Below are 14,543 nucleotides of genomic sequence, written 5' to 3'. Positions count from 1 at the left end.
CAGGCTGCACTCTTCCCTCCCCTTTCTCCTCCTGGGCGGCTGCTATCACATTCAGACGCCGGCCCTCCTCTCTCTCTCTCTCTCTCTCTTGGGGGGGGATGGCTGCCCGAGGGCTGACTCCCTGGGATCTTCCACCCTTCCATCCTCGAAGCCCCCTCAACCCCCATCTCTGTCCAGGCCCCGGGCCTACCGCATGGCTGCCCCTCCCCCGCCCAGCAGCAGCGGCTGGGCTGGACGGGGGAGAGATCTGACCTCTTCGCCGCGACGTCCCAAGAGAGAGTGCCAAGGGCAGTGCCCTGCTTTTAACCCCTGTGTATTCTCGGAGGTGTGTCCAAACTCACTGGCTACACCGGGTGCCAGTCTCAAACCCAAAACCTTCATTGGTTTGACCACAGCTTCCCAGAATTCCCACTCCTTCCTGATCAAACCACCACAGGTTATACTACCAACGTACAGCGAGTTCTGCAGACTCATCAATGATGCTCCAGAGTTCTGCTGATGAAGATCCCTCAAGACAATCGTGACTCACGGGGTCGTGTGAGAGTCTGTCCGAATTTTCCCTCATCTGCCTCACAATTGTCATTGGGGGACCACTGAAGAGAAGACCTCTCATGTCTGAAATCTCTGGCTCCAAGGGAGAAAGTCATGTGCCTGAGACCTGAGAGCACAGAGCTAAGCCATTGTTCTCACAGGTGTTGTTTGCTGTGTGCTACACTGAGCCCAATGAGAAGAAGAAGGGGCACCGTGCCCTTTGTGCAACAACAGCCTTGGGAGCTGTCCCACCTCTCGGCCTGGCTGGACTTCTCCTGAGTTTCAGGTGGTCCCCCCACAGAAGACCCTCACCTGTTTTACAACCACCGGGACAGACAGACTGAGATGGAAGGAGCCTCTCCATCAAGGACTGAGACATGGAACCCCCATGTGAAAAGGCCCCTCTGCTCCTTCCAAGGACTGGCACTGAAACCCCCAGTCCGGGGCAGGTGTGTGGGGGAGGCAAGCTGACCAAAGCGAGATGTTTGCCTGCAGGTTGTGACCGCTGCACCAAGAAGACAATGGCTCTCGCTTACTGCTGAGAGCATGGACTACCTGTTACATCTATTCCTTATTGTATCTGTATCCCCCCCTCGCAATTTCCAATACAGTTATCATAATAAAAACCTCTGAGTTAGCGAGAGACTTCGAGATCTCCCCGACGTAACAGGCGGATCCTCGACTGGACTGGACCAAAGGACTTCATCTCTACGTTTGGTAGCTCTATCCCCTCTTTCTCTCTCTCTTTTGTCTCTCTCTTCCGCTCTCTTTTTCTCTCCCTTAATCCCTCTATCGCATTTTACTGTGGTCATTCAATAAAGGTGCATTTGTTTCGATTATCATTGCAAACCCCCTTGTACCGGGTCGGTTCTTTTTGCGATCATGAGATCGATTCCACAAACTAAGGACAAATCGTCATACGCGTTCTGCCTGCTCTGCCATTGGCTGAGGCCTTTCCGGGACGCTGCAGCCCCGGGCTGGGCGTTTTTTGAGGAGGTGGAACCTTGGGCAGGCTGGGCAGGTGGGGGCGGGGATGGAGAGGGGTGGGCTGTGCTTGGCCAGCCAATCAAAGCCGCTCATTTCACATTTAACCCCGATTTTTCGGGCACTGTGCTCGTTCAGGATTTTTTACTCGGATCTCTTTGTCCCACTCTGCTTTAGAAACAAAATTTTCTCAACAAGGGGCCCAGGTAATTATTAGTTATTATTAAATTATTTTTTAAAATATATAAATTTAAATTATAGGGGCATATTCATATATTAAAATAAAATTTTATTAAAATTAAAATGTATTAGTTATTTTAAATTATTTAAAGATTCTTAACAAGGGTTAAGCTCCCCTTCCCCGCGCCCTGCAATATATGGGGAGAAGGTGAAGCAGACGGGGCCAGGGTGCTGCAGCTCCTGAGTGGACAGGGGAAAAGCTGGATTCTGGTGCTGCTGCCCTTCCTCCTCCTCCACCTCTTCCTCTTCTGTCCAGTTCCTCCTTCCCACCGGTTCCTCCTGATTCCTTACCCCACCTCCTTCTCCTCCTCTCTCCTGCCCTGCTCCGGCTCCTTCCTCCTCCTCCACTTCTCCTCCTGCTCCCCCCGGGCCCAGCCCCCACCCTTTGTCCCCCTCCCTTTGCCCAAATCGGTCCCATCGCCTCCCCGAAACCCCTCCCCATCACCCCCAATAAACGGCCACGGGCCCAACTGGGAAGCTTTACTGGGAGCACTGGGAGCAGGCACTGGGCGGGGGCAGAGCGCCAGCGGGGCTGGGGGGGGGACACGGGACCCCCCCAAAATCAGCGGAATGGGGACGGAGCGGGGGGTCCCGGCCGGGCCTGAGCCCACGGGGAGGGGCTGCGGCCGCCGCCGGCTCAGGAGCTCTGTGGGCACAGAAAAGGGGGTGACACCGGGCTGGGGGCCCCGGCGGGAGCGCACACGCTCCGCCACGGCGGGGACGCCACCCCCGGCACCCGCCCTGACCTTCTTGCGCAGGGAGAAGCCGAGCCCCAGCGCCAGGAAGACGAAGCCCAAGACGAAGCCCCCGATGCCCGTCAGCATCTTGCTGCGAGCGGCGTCCGGCGGCATCTCTGGGGGGTCCGCAGGGCTCAGCACCCCCAAAACCTCTCACCGACACCCCGAGCCCCTCCCAGCGCCCTTCCTGCGGCTCCCAGCCCAGCCAAGACCCCCTGAAACCTCCCCCCGATCCCTTTTTGACCTGCCCAGGAGCCACCAAAGCCCCTCCCGTCCCTCTCAGCATCCCACAGCCCCCTCCCAGCTGTCCCCAGCGCCCCAGGACCCCCAAAGCCTCTCGCAGTCCCTTGGCAGCCCCGGACTCAGCCAGAGCCCTCCCAGTCTGTGCCCAGCACAACCGAGCTCATGGCGAGCCCCGCTTTGCCATCACCGATCTTCTTCCAGCCCCTCAGGGCTCACTGCGATCCCTCCCAGTCACACCCAGCGCCCCCAAACTCCCTCCCAGTGCCCACCGTGCACCCCCCAAGCCCATCCCACCCTCCCCAGCATCCCCCAAACCCCTTCCCAGCCCTTGTCCAGCCCCCAGCCCCTCTCCCACTTCCAGCCCGGCTCTCTCCAGCTCCCTCCCAGTGCCTCCCAGCACAGCCCAGTGGTTCTGCCAGCGCCCCCAGGGGCTCCCCCGTACCCCAGTGCCGCCTCAGGGGCTGCTCCAGGCTGACGTGCTCCACCTGGCAGTGTAGCTGAGCCCGCACCGGGGGGGAGGTTTCCAGCAGCACCAGCAGCTGGTAGGTCCAGTCCCCGTTGGGGACCACGTCGGTGGCCACCACGTGCTCCGACAGCTCCTGCTGGCCCTGGAACCACCTCACCTGGATGGCAGCAGGGTAGAAATCCATCACGGAGCAGAGCAGGCGGCCGGGGCCGGGCTGGGAGCTCGAGGGGGGCACCAGCGAGATGGACACGCTGGGGGACACTGGGAGAGAGAGAGGAGAGGGCTGGGTTTGGCTGGAGAGGGAGTGGGAGCGATTGGGGTGGCACTGAGAGAGATGGGACAGGGTGGGGCGCACTGGGAGAGAGGTTGGACGTCCGGGCGGGAACCGAGAATGAACTGGGAATGAATTTGGAATGGATTGGGAATAGGCTGAGAGGAGGTGGGAGGGACAGAGGAAGCACTGGGAACGACTGGGATGGCACTCGGGGGCATCTTGGAGGCACTAGATTTAACTGGGAATGAAGTTCGCGGCACTGGAAGTCCGAGTCCAGCGCGGGGCACTCGGCACTTCACCGCCAGGCACTCTGCCTGGCAACCGATGAGTCATCAGAGAGACGCCCTCTCATTGGCGAAAAGGCGTCGGCTACACGGACAACCCGGATGGTCACGCCGGGCGGGTACTGAGACAGGCTGGGACGGACTGGGAGAGACACGGGGGTCACTGGGTGGGACAGGAGGCCCCGGGGTTGTTCCGAAGCAGGGCTGAGGGCCCTGGGCTGATTCTCAGAGACGTTTTGAGGGGCTTCAGGGTCACTGGCAGGGCAGGTCCCGAGGGGACACGCTCTGACCCGCGCTCAGCTCGGCGCCCCAGGAGCAACGGGGCAGCAAGCTCGTAGCCGGCCCGACAGAACGTGTCAACAGCAGCCCGATGATCCTCCAGTATTTCCGGGTGTCTGTTCCAGCACCAGGCCTGTATCTCCCCAAATCGTGTGTCCCCCACGAACACCCCCACGTCGCTGTCGAACATCATGTACTGCTTCCGATTGTAGATGTACCTCCTCAGGAACCTCACCTTCTCCGTACCATTAATGAAGTGACACTCTCTCGTTCTCATCTCCTGGAACACTCCTGTGAGTGCAGAACACAGATCCGGAGTTGCCCCCCACCGGGGCCACCCCGGATCCCCACTCCGCACCCCCTGTGCCCCACGGCCACCATGGGACCCTCCTGCCCGCGCTGCCGCTTCCTCTTTGCCACCCTTCCCCCATTTCCCCTTTCACATCCTCTCCCCTCCCACCTCCGGCCGCTCCCAAAATCACTTTTGGGGTCCCATTTCCCCATTTTCCCACAAATCCCCCAATCTCCAGCCCCCTCGGGATCAGTTTTGGGGGCCCACCTCCCCTTTTCCCCCCTTTCCCCACCCTCTCCCACCCCTCCCCTCCCCCAGCCCCTCAGCCCCTCCGGCTCTCCCTTTTGGGGGGGTCCCCTCCTCCTCCCCCTCCATTTCCGGGCTCCCCACTTGGCCCCATTTTCCCCCTTCTCCCTCCCTGTCCCAGCGCCTCCCGCCCCCCCGCTCACCCGAGAGCTCCGCGCCCGCAGCCGGGGGGGCTCCCAGCACCACCAGTGCCGCCAGCAGGGCCCCAGCTGCCGCCCCTCGCCCCATGGCCGGGGCCGGGCAGGGAGCAGCAGCCCCAAAGCAGCCGCGCTGCGCTGGGAGCGCCAGTCCGGAGCAGGGCGGGCTCGGCAGCGCCGCGCGCTCTCATTGGCTGCCGCCGCTTCCGGGCAGCGACCGGCCACGGGCTCTGCCCAGCAACCGATGAGGAAATCCAAAGCCCGGAGCACTCATTGGCTAAGATGCCGACTGCCTGCGCTGCCATTGGCTGAGGCCTTTCCGGAACGCTGCAGCCCCGGGCTGGGGGTTTTTTGGGCAGGGGGAACCTTGGGGCGGTGGGCAGATGGGGCGGGGATGGAGAGGCGCGGGCTGTGGTGGACAATCAAAGCCGCTCATTTCACATTTAACCCTTATTTTGGGGTTTCTGAGCTCGTTCAGGATTTTCTGTTCGGATCCCTTTGACCCGCTGTCCTGGTTTGAAAAGGAAGTGAGATTTCTTGGGATGTTGTGGTCGAACCAATCAGTGCTCAGATTTGAATAATGACACCTGGTGTGGCCGCTGAGGACATGGATTCACCTCTGAGAACACAGGGGGTTAAAAGCAGAGAACTCCCAGGGGAAGCTCTCTTGGTTCCGGCGGGTGAAAGATTCAGAGCTGCCCTGCCTGGCTGTGGGCTGGGTGCGGGAGGGGAAGCCATGCGGCCGGGTGAGGGGAGCCGGGCCTTGGACAGAGAAGGGAGGTGAAGGCCCCTGCAGGATGGAAGGGTGGAGGAGCACTGAGAGACATCGGGCAGCGGCCACAGAGAGAGAGAGAGCCGGTGTCTGTGCCTGTGCCACCTTGAAATTTGCCATCTTGTGCTGGTAACAGAGCCGAGAAGGAGAAGGGGGGCAGAGAGAAGGTGCCCAGCAGGGCCAGCGTGGGAGTTCTGGGCAGGCAGAGCCCGAGATTGTAACCCTTTTCTTGGATGATGGAAACCTTACAAATGCTGATCCTCCTGGAGTTGAATGAGAAGAGAGATAGGGATGAAATAGGAGAAAATGGGCAAGTGTGATCAAAGTCGGTGCAAGTGAAAGATGTCAGAAGAGTTGAGAAGAATCCTAGGTGGGAGATGATGGAGTGGCCTTTGGCTGGACTTTTCTTGCATAGCCATGGAGAGAACCATTTTTCCTGTGGCACAGAGTCTGCATTTAGGGGGAGGCAATGGCTCGGAGCCAAGAGAGTGCAGTGATGTGATGTGAAGGAGTGGCATGAACAGAGATGGATGAGGAGGGTGGTGGTGCCCTCTGCCTTCAGTGAGGAAGAAGATCTCTGTTCTTGAGACCCCTCGGCCCCAGGGGATGAATTTGGGAGGAACAGGTGTCCCAAAAGTGAGAGACTGTGTTCATTTTTGGAACTGGGCAAAGCATCCTTAAAAGGGGAACCCCAGAGGCAGCTCTGGTGCGTGTGCAGTGGTGAGAGCACTGGGCATGGAAGGAAGATGTCACCATGGGAAATGATCTCCGGGCGGTGCCACGTGTGACAGGGAAACACAAGAGGTCTCAACTGTGTTTCCTGGGGAAGCCTGTGGCACAAGAGGGACTCCTCTCTCCTTGATGAACTGAGAGTTGATTATCTGAGGGGTGGTGATGGACTGACAGTTGGTGACCTGAGGGGTGGCAACTGAATTGTGAGTCCAAGGTTTTGCCTTACTGGGATGTATTGGGAATTTGGTTGGGGGGAGGAGGAATGTTTGGAATTTTTTCATTCTTTCTGTGTGTATCTTTTATATATTGTAAGTTAATAAAGTTTTTTTCTTTGTATTCCGCAGCTGGAGCCTGCTTCGCTCTATTCCTGGTCACATCTCACAGCAGACACCAGGGAGAATGTATTTTCATGGGGGCACTGGCGTTGTGCCAGCATCAAACTGTGACACCAGGGAAAATGGCTGCTCGTGCCAGTCCATCCCCTTGCCCAGAAGGCACCCGCTTGTGTTTGGGCACGAGCTGCTGGCCACAGCCAGACGGGCAGCACCCGCAGCATTGGCCATCAGACGCTGGGCTGAGGTTTTCATCCAGAGAGCAAGAAAAACAGCCAGAAGCACACAAGGCAACTTGACAGCATCTCTGTAAGAATGTCATTGTCCTGTGAAAGTCAATAGTGGATGGTGGTTTTGTGCTGCAGATAATCACTTCCGAGCAAAAATCATTGCAGGAAGGGACAACAGCTTCTGCCTTCTGATGGATACCAAGTGTCTGGGTTTGGAAAGACAGGAGTCTGCTAAGGAAGGCAGGAGCCTCCCCTGAAATGGACAATGTAAACCGTCCCACCCCTCCTGATTGCTATAAATTTTAAATTAAGAGGCTCTCAGGCAAAAATATTGGAGCAGGAAATAACAGTTCTTTAATAGGGAAAAGAAAAAAAAAAGAATAAAATAAACCATGCAGTACACTAGAACAACACTGACAGAGTCAGAAGCCAACCTGACACCCAGTGGGGTGTTGGTGGCAGTCCAATTGGAAATGTGGCTGCAGTCCTCCTGCAGGGTCAGGGGTGGGTCTGTTGGAGCAAGGGGGTCCTGCAGCGAAGGATGTGTTCTTCCTCTGAAGATCCCGAGGAAGAAGAGGCAGCTGCTATTCCTCTAGGGAATCCCATGCAGAAAGCTGTGCTGGTGTCTCAAAAACCTCTGGATTATATCTGGGTAGCAATGCTTGGCTCTTGCCTCTGGGCGGAGCATCTCACAATGAGATGTTTTAGTTCTTATCAGTCATGCAGTGACATTCAATAGTCTGTTATCAGCAGATGCCTCCTCCCAAGGGAGGTGTGAATGTGGTCACTCAAAAAGAGAGATAAGGCAAACTGCCCACTTGACAAAGGTAATCTGCTATACAGATGGCAATTGAAAACATCTTGCATTGCAATCTTCAACAGTAGGATATTTTTTAAAGAAAGGAATGAGGTATTCACACCAGAAGGCAGCCATAGGGCAGAAAAATCTTTCAGAAAAAAGAATTCATTGCTCCATTTTCAGAAGAAATTTTTTTCCGCCTTGCTCAGCTCTAAAGACTCCATTAGCATTCAAAGGAAGAAGTTGACACTGACCAGACAGAATCCTTTGTTTGAATAGAATTTATGCATCATGTATGAGATGTATGAATATGCAATTGGCTATTGCTTTTAAGGGTTAACCTCTTTACATGTGTGTACTTGTTTGGGCTTATTTTGCCCAGAAAAAGATACCCAGAGTGTCAGTAACTCTTTCTTATTATTGCCTTGTATCATCCTAAATCTCAGTTATTCAAATTTTTATTACTCTAATTATATTACTATTTTTATAAAAAACTTATTACTATTAAACTTGTAAAATTCTAAAACCAAGTGATTCGCGTTTTTCACAAGTACAACCTCCAGCTGAGGCAAGCAAATGGACCATACCCAACAGAAACAATAAAGACTTGAAATTGGTCCTTGCGAGAGCCCATCTGAATTTTCCCTCATCTGCCTCATGATCGTCATTTGGGGACCGATGAAGAGAAGACCCCCCCCCCCAAAAATCTCTGGCTTTGTAGGAGAAAGTTACACACGCCAATGGCCCCGAGACCTGAGAGCACAGAGCTAAGCCATTGTTCTCACAGGTGTTGTTTGCTGTGTGCTACACTGAGCCCAATGAGAAGAAGAAGGGGCACCGTGCCCTTTGTGCAACAACAGCCTTGGGAGCTGTCCCACCTCTCGGCCTGGCTGGACTTCTCCTGAGTTTCAGGTGGTCCCCCCACAGAAGACCCTCACCTGTTTTACAACCACCGGGACAGACAGACTGAGATGGAAGGAGCCTCTCCATCAAGGACTGAGACATGGAACCCCCATGTGAAAAGGCCCCACTGCTCCTTCCAAGGACTGGCACTGAAAGCCCCAGCCCGGGGCAGGTGTGTGGGGGAGGCAAGCTGACCAAAGCGAGATGTTTGCCTGCAGGTTGTGACCGCTGCACCAAGAAGACAATGGCTCTCGCTTACTGCTGAGAGCATGGACTACCTGTTACATCTATTCCTTATTGTATCTGTATCCCCCCCTCGCAATTTCCAATAGAGTTATCATAATAAAAACCTCTGAGTTAGCGAGAGACTTCAAGATCTCCCCGACGTAACAGGCGGGTCCTTGACTGGACCAAAGGACCAAAGGACTTCGTCTCTACGTTTGGTAGCTCTATCCCCCTCTTTCTCTCTCTCTCTCTTTTGTCTCTCTCTTCCTCTCTCTTTTTTTCTCCCTTAATCCCTCTATCGCATTTTGCTGTGCTCATTCAATAAAGGTTCATTTGTTTCGATTATCATTGCAAACCCCCTTGTACCATGTCGGTTCTTTTTGCACCCTGACATCAAATCCATGAACCATCATGAAACCCGTCCCTGAGGACGGATCGTGACACCCCCTGAGGACCCCTCCCCAAATTCGCCCCCAAAGCCCCCCCAGCACCTCCAGACCCTGCTAAAACCCCCTCAAGTTCCCTCATGACCCTCCCCAAATCACCCCCAAACCTCCTCAAGATCCCTCCCCAAATTCCCCTCACGACCCCTCCAGGACCCCTCACCTGTCCCTGCGTCTCCTCAGCAGCTCCCGGAGCCCCCCGTCCTCTCCCAGCGCCTCCCCCGCTCTCTCCAGCGCATCCCGGAGGTCCCTGAGGGGGTCCCCGGGGGCGGGGTGGGGAGGTGACGCCCACTCCATGCCCGGCCCCGGGGTCAGGGGGCGCTGCTTCGGGCTCCACTCTGATTGGCTGGAGCAGTGCGGGGAGGGCGGGAGTTGCTGAGGGGAGATTCCCAGTGATTGGTTGGTTTCAAAGAGGGCGTGGTGATTTACATGGTATGGGCGGGGAGGCGAGCGGTGATTGGTTGGACAGAGGCAAAGAAGGCGGGAGTTGCTGAGGGGAGGCGTGCGGTGATTGGTTGGACCGGAGCACAGGGAGGCCGGCGTCCCTGAGGGGAGACACGCAGTGATTGGTTGGTTTGGGGCAGTACACGCTCCGATTCATTAATTTGGGAGATGAAGCGTGGTGATTGGATGGTTTGGGGCAGGGCACGCTGATATTGGCTGGGAAAAGTCCGGGATTTTTAAGGGACATTCCAGTTTTTTGGGGTAAAACTCTCAGATTTTTAAAGAAAAATTCCCGGTTTTTGCAGAAGAAACATTGCCGGATTTATTGACCCCACATGACCCCAAATAACCCTAATAACCCCAAAACACTCAAAATAAACCCCAAATACCTCAAAAATACCCCAAACATTACCTAAAAGTCCCCCAAATAAGCCCGAACAAATCCAAACAACTCCAAAATAACAAAATAGACCCCCAAATTAAACCTAAAAAACACCAATTGGTTTCAACTACACCTAAAAACCCCCATGTACACCAATATTAACCCCAAGAACCCCAAATAATTCCAAATAACCGCAAATAAACAGAAATAAACCAAGTAACACCTAAGATAAACCCCAAACAGTCCATCAATAACCCCAAATAAACCCCAAACAAACCCTAAATAAACCCAAGTAAACCCCAAGTAACCCCAGTTCCTCCCATCCCAACCCCAAAACTGATCCCGACCAATCAGAATGCGCAGCACTGATGATGATCCACTTGCTGGGCAGAAACTCAGAGCACTGGCCCCGCTCAGCGATTTTCAGCCAATCAGTGCCCGGCCCGACTCTGACTCATCACTTGCCAGGCACAGACCAAGGACTCTCACTGCGGTAAATAGTCAGAGACCAGGCGGGGTAATTTTCAGCCAATCAGAGCGCGTCTCGCTGATGACTCATCAGTTGCCAGGAGCGGAATTTGGTGGGGGTGGAAGGTGACTCTGGGGATGGGCTGGGGACCCCAAATTAATCCAAAACGGGGTCGGGAGCCCAAAACGGAGCAGGAGGGGCTTGGAGCCCCCAAAACCAAACACGGGGGAACGATCGGAAAGGGGAGCGAGAACAGGGAAAAGAGGGTCGGGACCACAAAATTGAGCTGGGAAGGGGATGGGACCCCCAAATTGAGGTGGGAGGGGAATGGGACGCCAAAATTAAGCTGGGAGAGGTATGGGATCCCATATATGAGCTGGGACAGGGGTGGGACCCCAAAAAGGATGAAGCCAATTTTGTTCCAAGAATAAGTAAATGAGTTTATGGATATGCAAAGAGTCTATGAATATGAAACAGGCTGATGTCATGTGAGATAAGAACCAAGGAGCAAAGGTTGTTATGGCCACCAAGACCCCCCAGTTATTTTCGGGGACACTCCTCAATTATTCTGCCTTGATTACATCAGCCTGTTGCATATTCATAGACCCTCATGCATAACCTTAAACTCATTTACATATTTCATGAACTATTTTACATGGCGAATCCTTTGATTACTACTACTACTATTAATAATAATACTACTACTAATAAAAATAATTTGAAATAAAGGGGCTCTCAGGAAAAGCTATGGGAGTAGAAATAACAGTTTTTTATTAGGAAAAAATAAAAATACAAATGCAGTAGTACAAACAAATAAACAGCAGTGACAGAATCAGAATCCCCCGGGAATCCAGTGAAAAAGGTTGATCCTCTTGGAATCCAGTGGGAAAAGGGCTGATCCTTTGGGAATCCATTTCCTACCACTCAAAGGCAGGGCACAGGAAGGGCCGTGGAGTTTTTATAGGGTATCCAAAGGGTGGAGTTGGGGTTTGGGTCAGGGAAGGAGTTCTTATCAACATAAGAAGGGTGAGATCAAATTCCTGCCTCTTAGCAACAGCACCACTCCACACAGAACATGTCCCCAAATCCTAAATTCCCTCTAAAACAACTGAGAAATTATGCAATATCAGATATATTCGATGAATTTCCTTAATTTAAACCAGTTTTGGGTGTCCTTAAAGGATGAAGGTGAAGCAGAGGAAAATTATGACCAAAGCAAAAGGTGAAGCAGCCAGGTTTGTTCCCAACATGGATCACAGGGAATGTGAGTGACCAGGGCTGTGCCCAAAGTGCCTCCTCCAGTGGGGGATGGAGCTGGAGCAGCGCATGAAGCTCTGCCTGCACTCGGGGCACTCGCAGGGCTTCCCTTAGTGGTGCCTCCATTGGTGTTTGGTCAAGCTAGAGCTGCTGGAGAAGCTCTTCCCACACTGGGGACACTCGTAGGGCCTCTCCCCAGTGTGGATGCGCCGGTGGGTGATGAGGGTGGAGTTGTGCTTGAATCCCTTCCAGCAGTTGGGACAGCGGAAGGGCCTCTCCTCTCTGTGAATCCGATAGTGCCGGAGGAGAATGGAGCTGTTCTGAAACCTCTTCCTGCATTTATCACACTCGTAGGGCCTCTCCCCAGTGTGGGTGCGCCGGTGCCTGATGAGGTTGGAGTTGCGCTTGAATCCCTTCCCGCAGTCGGGGCACTGGAAGGGCCTCTCCTCTCTGTGAATCCAATAGTGCTGGAGGAGATCAGAGCTGGTCAGAAAGCTCTTCCCACACTCGGAACACTTACAGGGCCTCTCCCCAGTGTGGGTCCTCTGGTGCCTGATCAGGTGGAAGCTCTGGCTGAAGCTCCTCCCACACTCCCCACACTCATAGGGCTTCTCGCCAGTGTGGACCCTCTGGTGCACAATCAAGTTGGAGTTCCGCCTGAAGCTCTTCCCACACTCCACGCACGTGTGGGGCTTCTCCCCATCATGGAGCTGATCATGGAGCACCAGCTCCGAGCTCTGGCTCCGTCTCCGGCCGCCTTCCCGGCCCAGGCTGACTCTTTCCCCCTCAGATCCCCGCCGGCTGCGTTTGCAGCCCCTCCTCGTGCGGCATCTCCGGGGCTTTTCCTCCCCGTTGCCTTCCTGCGCCGTGGAGCCGCTCAAAACGGCCTCTTCCACCAGGTTCTGCCGCGGGCATTTGTCCTCCCTGCTCTCCATGCTCAGCTCCTGCTCTGGGGGAGGAAGGACAAGGACAGGATGGGATTTGCCTCCGTGCCACAGGCAAGGGCAAGGAGATCCCCCAGGGCTGAGCTGCAGCTGGGGCCGTGCTGGGCTGGGAGATGGAGCAGCACAGAGGGGAAAGGGGCACTGACTTCCTCCTCACCTGCCTCAGTGTCCCGGGGCATCTTCCTCTTCCTCGCAGCTTCCCTGGGGTTGGCAATGGGAAATCCTGGTTTGGGGAAAACAAGGGATGAGAGCGTTTGTAGGAGTGTCGGGGGGTAGGACGGTCGGGACGGACGGAGACCAGAGAGCTCTGCAGCCAGGGCGTGGAACTTGCGGGTTATTGCAAAGGGCCTGGGTGCAGGGCCCTGCTTGGAGCTGCCAGGCACAGCTCGGAGCAGGCCCGAGAGAAGAGAGGGGTAGAGAGGGGGACAGGGTAAGAGAGTAAGAGGAGAGGAGCATAAGAGAGTAAGGGTCCCATTACAATAGAATAAATTTTCTTCTGTGTTGAATATTCTATTTCTCACTAACCAATCTAGTACAAGATACAAATCCTATAGCATTTACATACAGCCTATAAGAATCATTACATCCCATACTGTGTTACATTTTACACTCTAAAAACTCTTCTTTGGACCCCTTCTGCTGAGCCAGTAGGGTCTGCGGTGACCCTTTGATCTGTCTGCAAGCAGAGGGAATTGTTTCATCAAAAGGGGAATTACCTTCAGCTGGGCCACACCATTGTTTTCCCGTTGTTCACTAACTGAGGTATCTCAAAGCTTGCTTTCATTTCAGTCTTCCTTATACTTTCTATATTCTAAAAATCTTTTGCCAGATAATCATATTTATAAGGCTTTCCTGTTTCACCTTCCCCAACACACAATGAGTTTGAAGGTCCCTTTTGCCCAAGTCCATCTCTACAAGTCACCGGCCACCTCGTCTCCAGGAAAACCTCACAAACACCAACATTCAGCCTGAAAAAGCCTCCCAGGAGTTCCCCGTCCCTGGTTCCTCCCCTCTGGTGTTCAGAGGTTCCCCCTGTCCCAGCTGCTGGGGTCACGCTTGGATTCGGGGTCCCCCTTCTCCTCGGTGCCAGCCCTGCCCAGGCTGCTGGCAGTCCCAGCAATGCCAAAAGCTCCCCCCGCTTTGCTCTCCCCATTTCGGGATGCCGGGGCTGTTTGGGCTCCCGGGCTCCCTTCTCCCCTCATTCTCTGCTCGGGGCTGCAGCGGCTCCAAGGAGTCCCCCCTGCCCCTCTCCAGGCTCTTGAGGCTCCCGCCAATGGCGGCGCTCCCCCCTCTCTGGGCTCCCCACTTTGGGCTCCTGGGGGACACAGGGCTCTGCTCCTCCAGGCTGCCTCTGCCGGCAGCCACCACCACCACCCCCCGATGTCCCCCCGAGGGGCCTTTTCCGCTCAGCCTTGGACTGCTTCATTCTCCAAACAACCCCAAAAAGCCCAACCCAGGGACCCCCCGGGACATCCGGGCCGAGCTCCCCCTCCCCGCTCACCGGTGGGATGGGGGCCGATGATCCCACAGGTGGGGGCTGCAAATTCAGGCAGGGATCGACTGCGTGGTTCCCTCAGCTCAGCCTCGATCTGCTTTTGTCCCTCCTCTTCCTCTTCCTCCCACTCCTCCCCTTCCGTTCCCCATCCTCCTCTTCCTCTGTCTTATCTCCACCTCCTCCTCCCCCTCCATCCCTGCCCTTCCCTCCCTCCTCCTCCTCCCCCAGCAGCAGCCACACCCTCGCTGCCCCGTTCCCGCAGCCCTCGCAGCCGCGGCAGGAGCGGGGATGGAGCCGGGACAGGTCGGGATGGGCAGCGCGGGGCTCTCGGCTGCTCCAGCCG

At 55.2% G+C, this 14,543-nt stretch overlaps 1 protein-coding gene and 1 pseudogene across 1 annotated transcript; both read right to left on the bottom strand.

Annotated features, from left to right (window-relative positions):
• Window positions 1-2,392: 2,392 nt before the first annotated feature.
• On the bottom strand, window positions 2,393-4,939 carry LOC102062150 (class II histocompatibility antigen, B-L beta chain-like). Its single transcript, XM_074529807.1, has 5 exons — window positions 4,780-4,939; window positions 4,050-4,329; window positions 3,178-3,452; window positions 2,502-2,608; window positions 2,393-2,401 (listed from the first exon to the last, which is right to left on the bottom strand). Exons 1-5 carry the CDS (start codon window positions 4,862-4,864, stop codon window positions 2,393-2,395), a joined length of 756 nt encoding a protein of 251 aa, XP_074385908.1. The 5' UTR covers window positions 4,865-4,939.
• Window positions 4,940-11,486: 6,547 nt separating this feature from the next.
• Window positions 11,487-14,543, bottom strand: part of LOC141725819 (uncharacterized) — a 65,381-nt pseudogene continuing 62,324 nt past the window's right edge.

This window comes from Zonotrichia albicollis, chromosome 31 (assembly GCF_047830755.1).
Source record: "Zonotrichia albicollis isolate bZonAlb1 chromosome 31, bZonAlb1.hap1, whole genome shotgun sequence".
NCBI lineage: Eukaryota > Metazoa > Chordata > Aves > Passeriformes > Passerellidae > Zonotrichia > Zonotrichia albicollis.
Note: the sequence above shows the minus strand (reverse complement) of the source record. Positions and strands in the feature narration are given on the sequence as shown.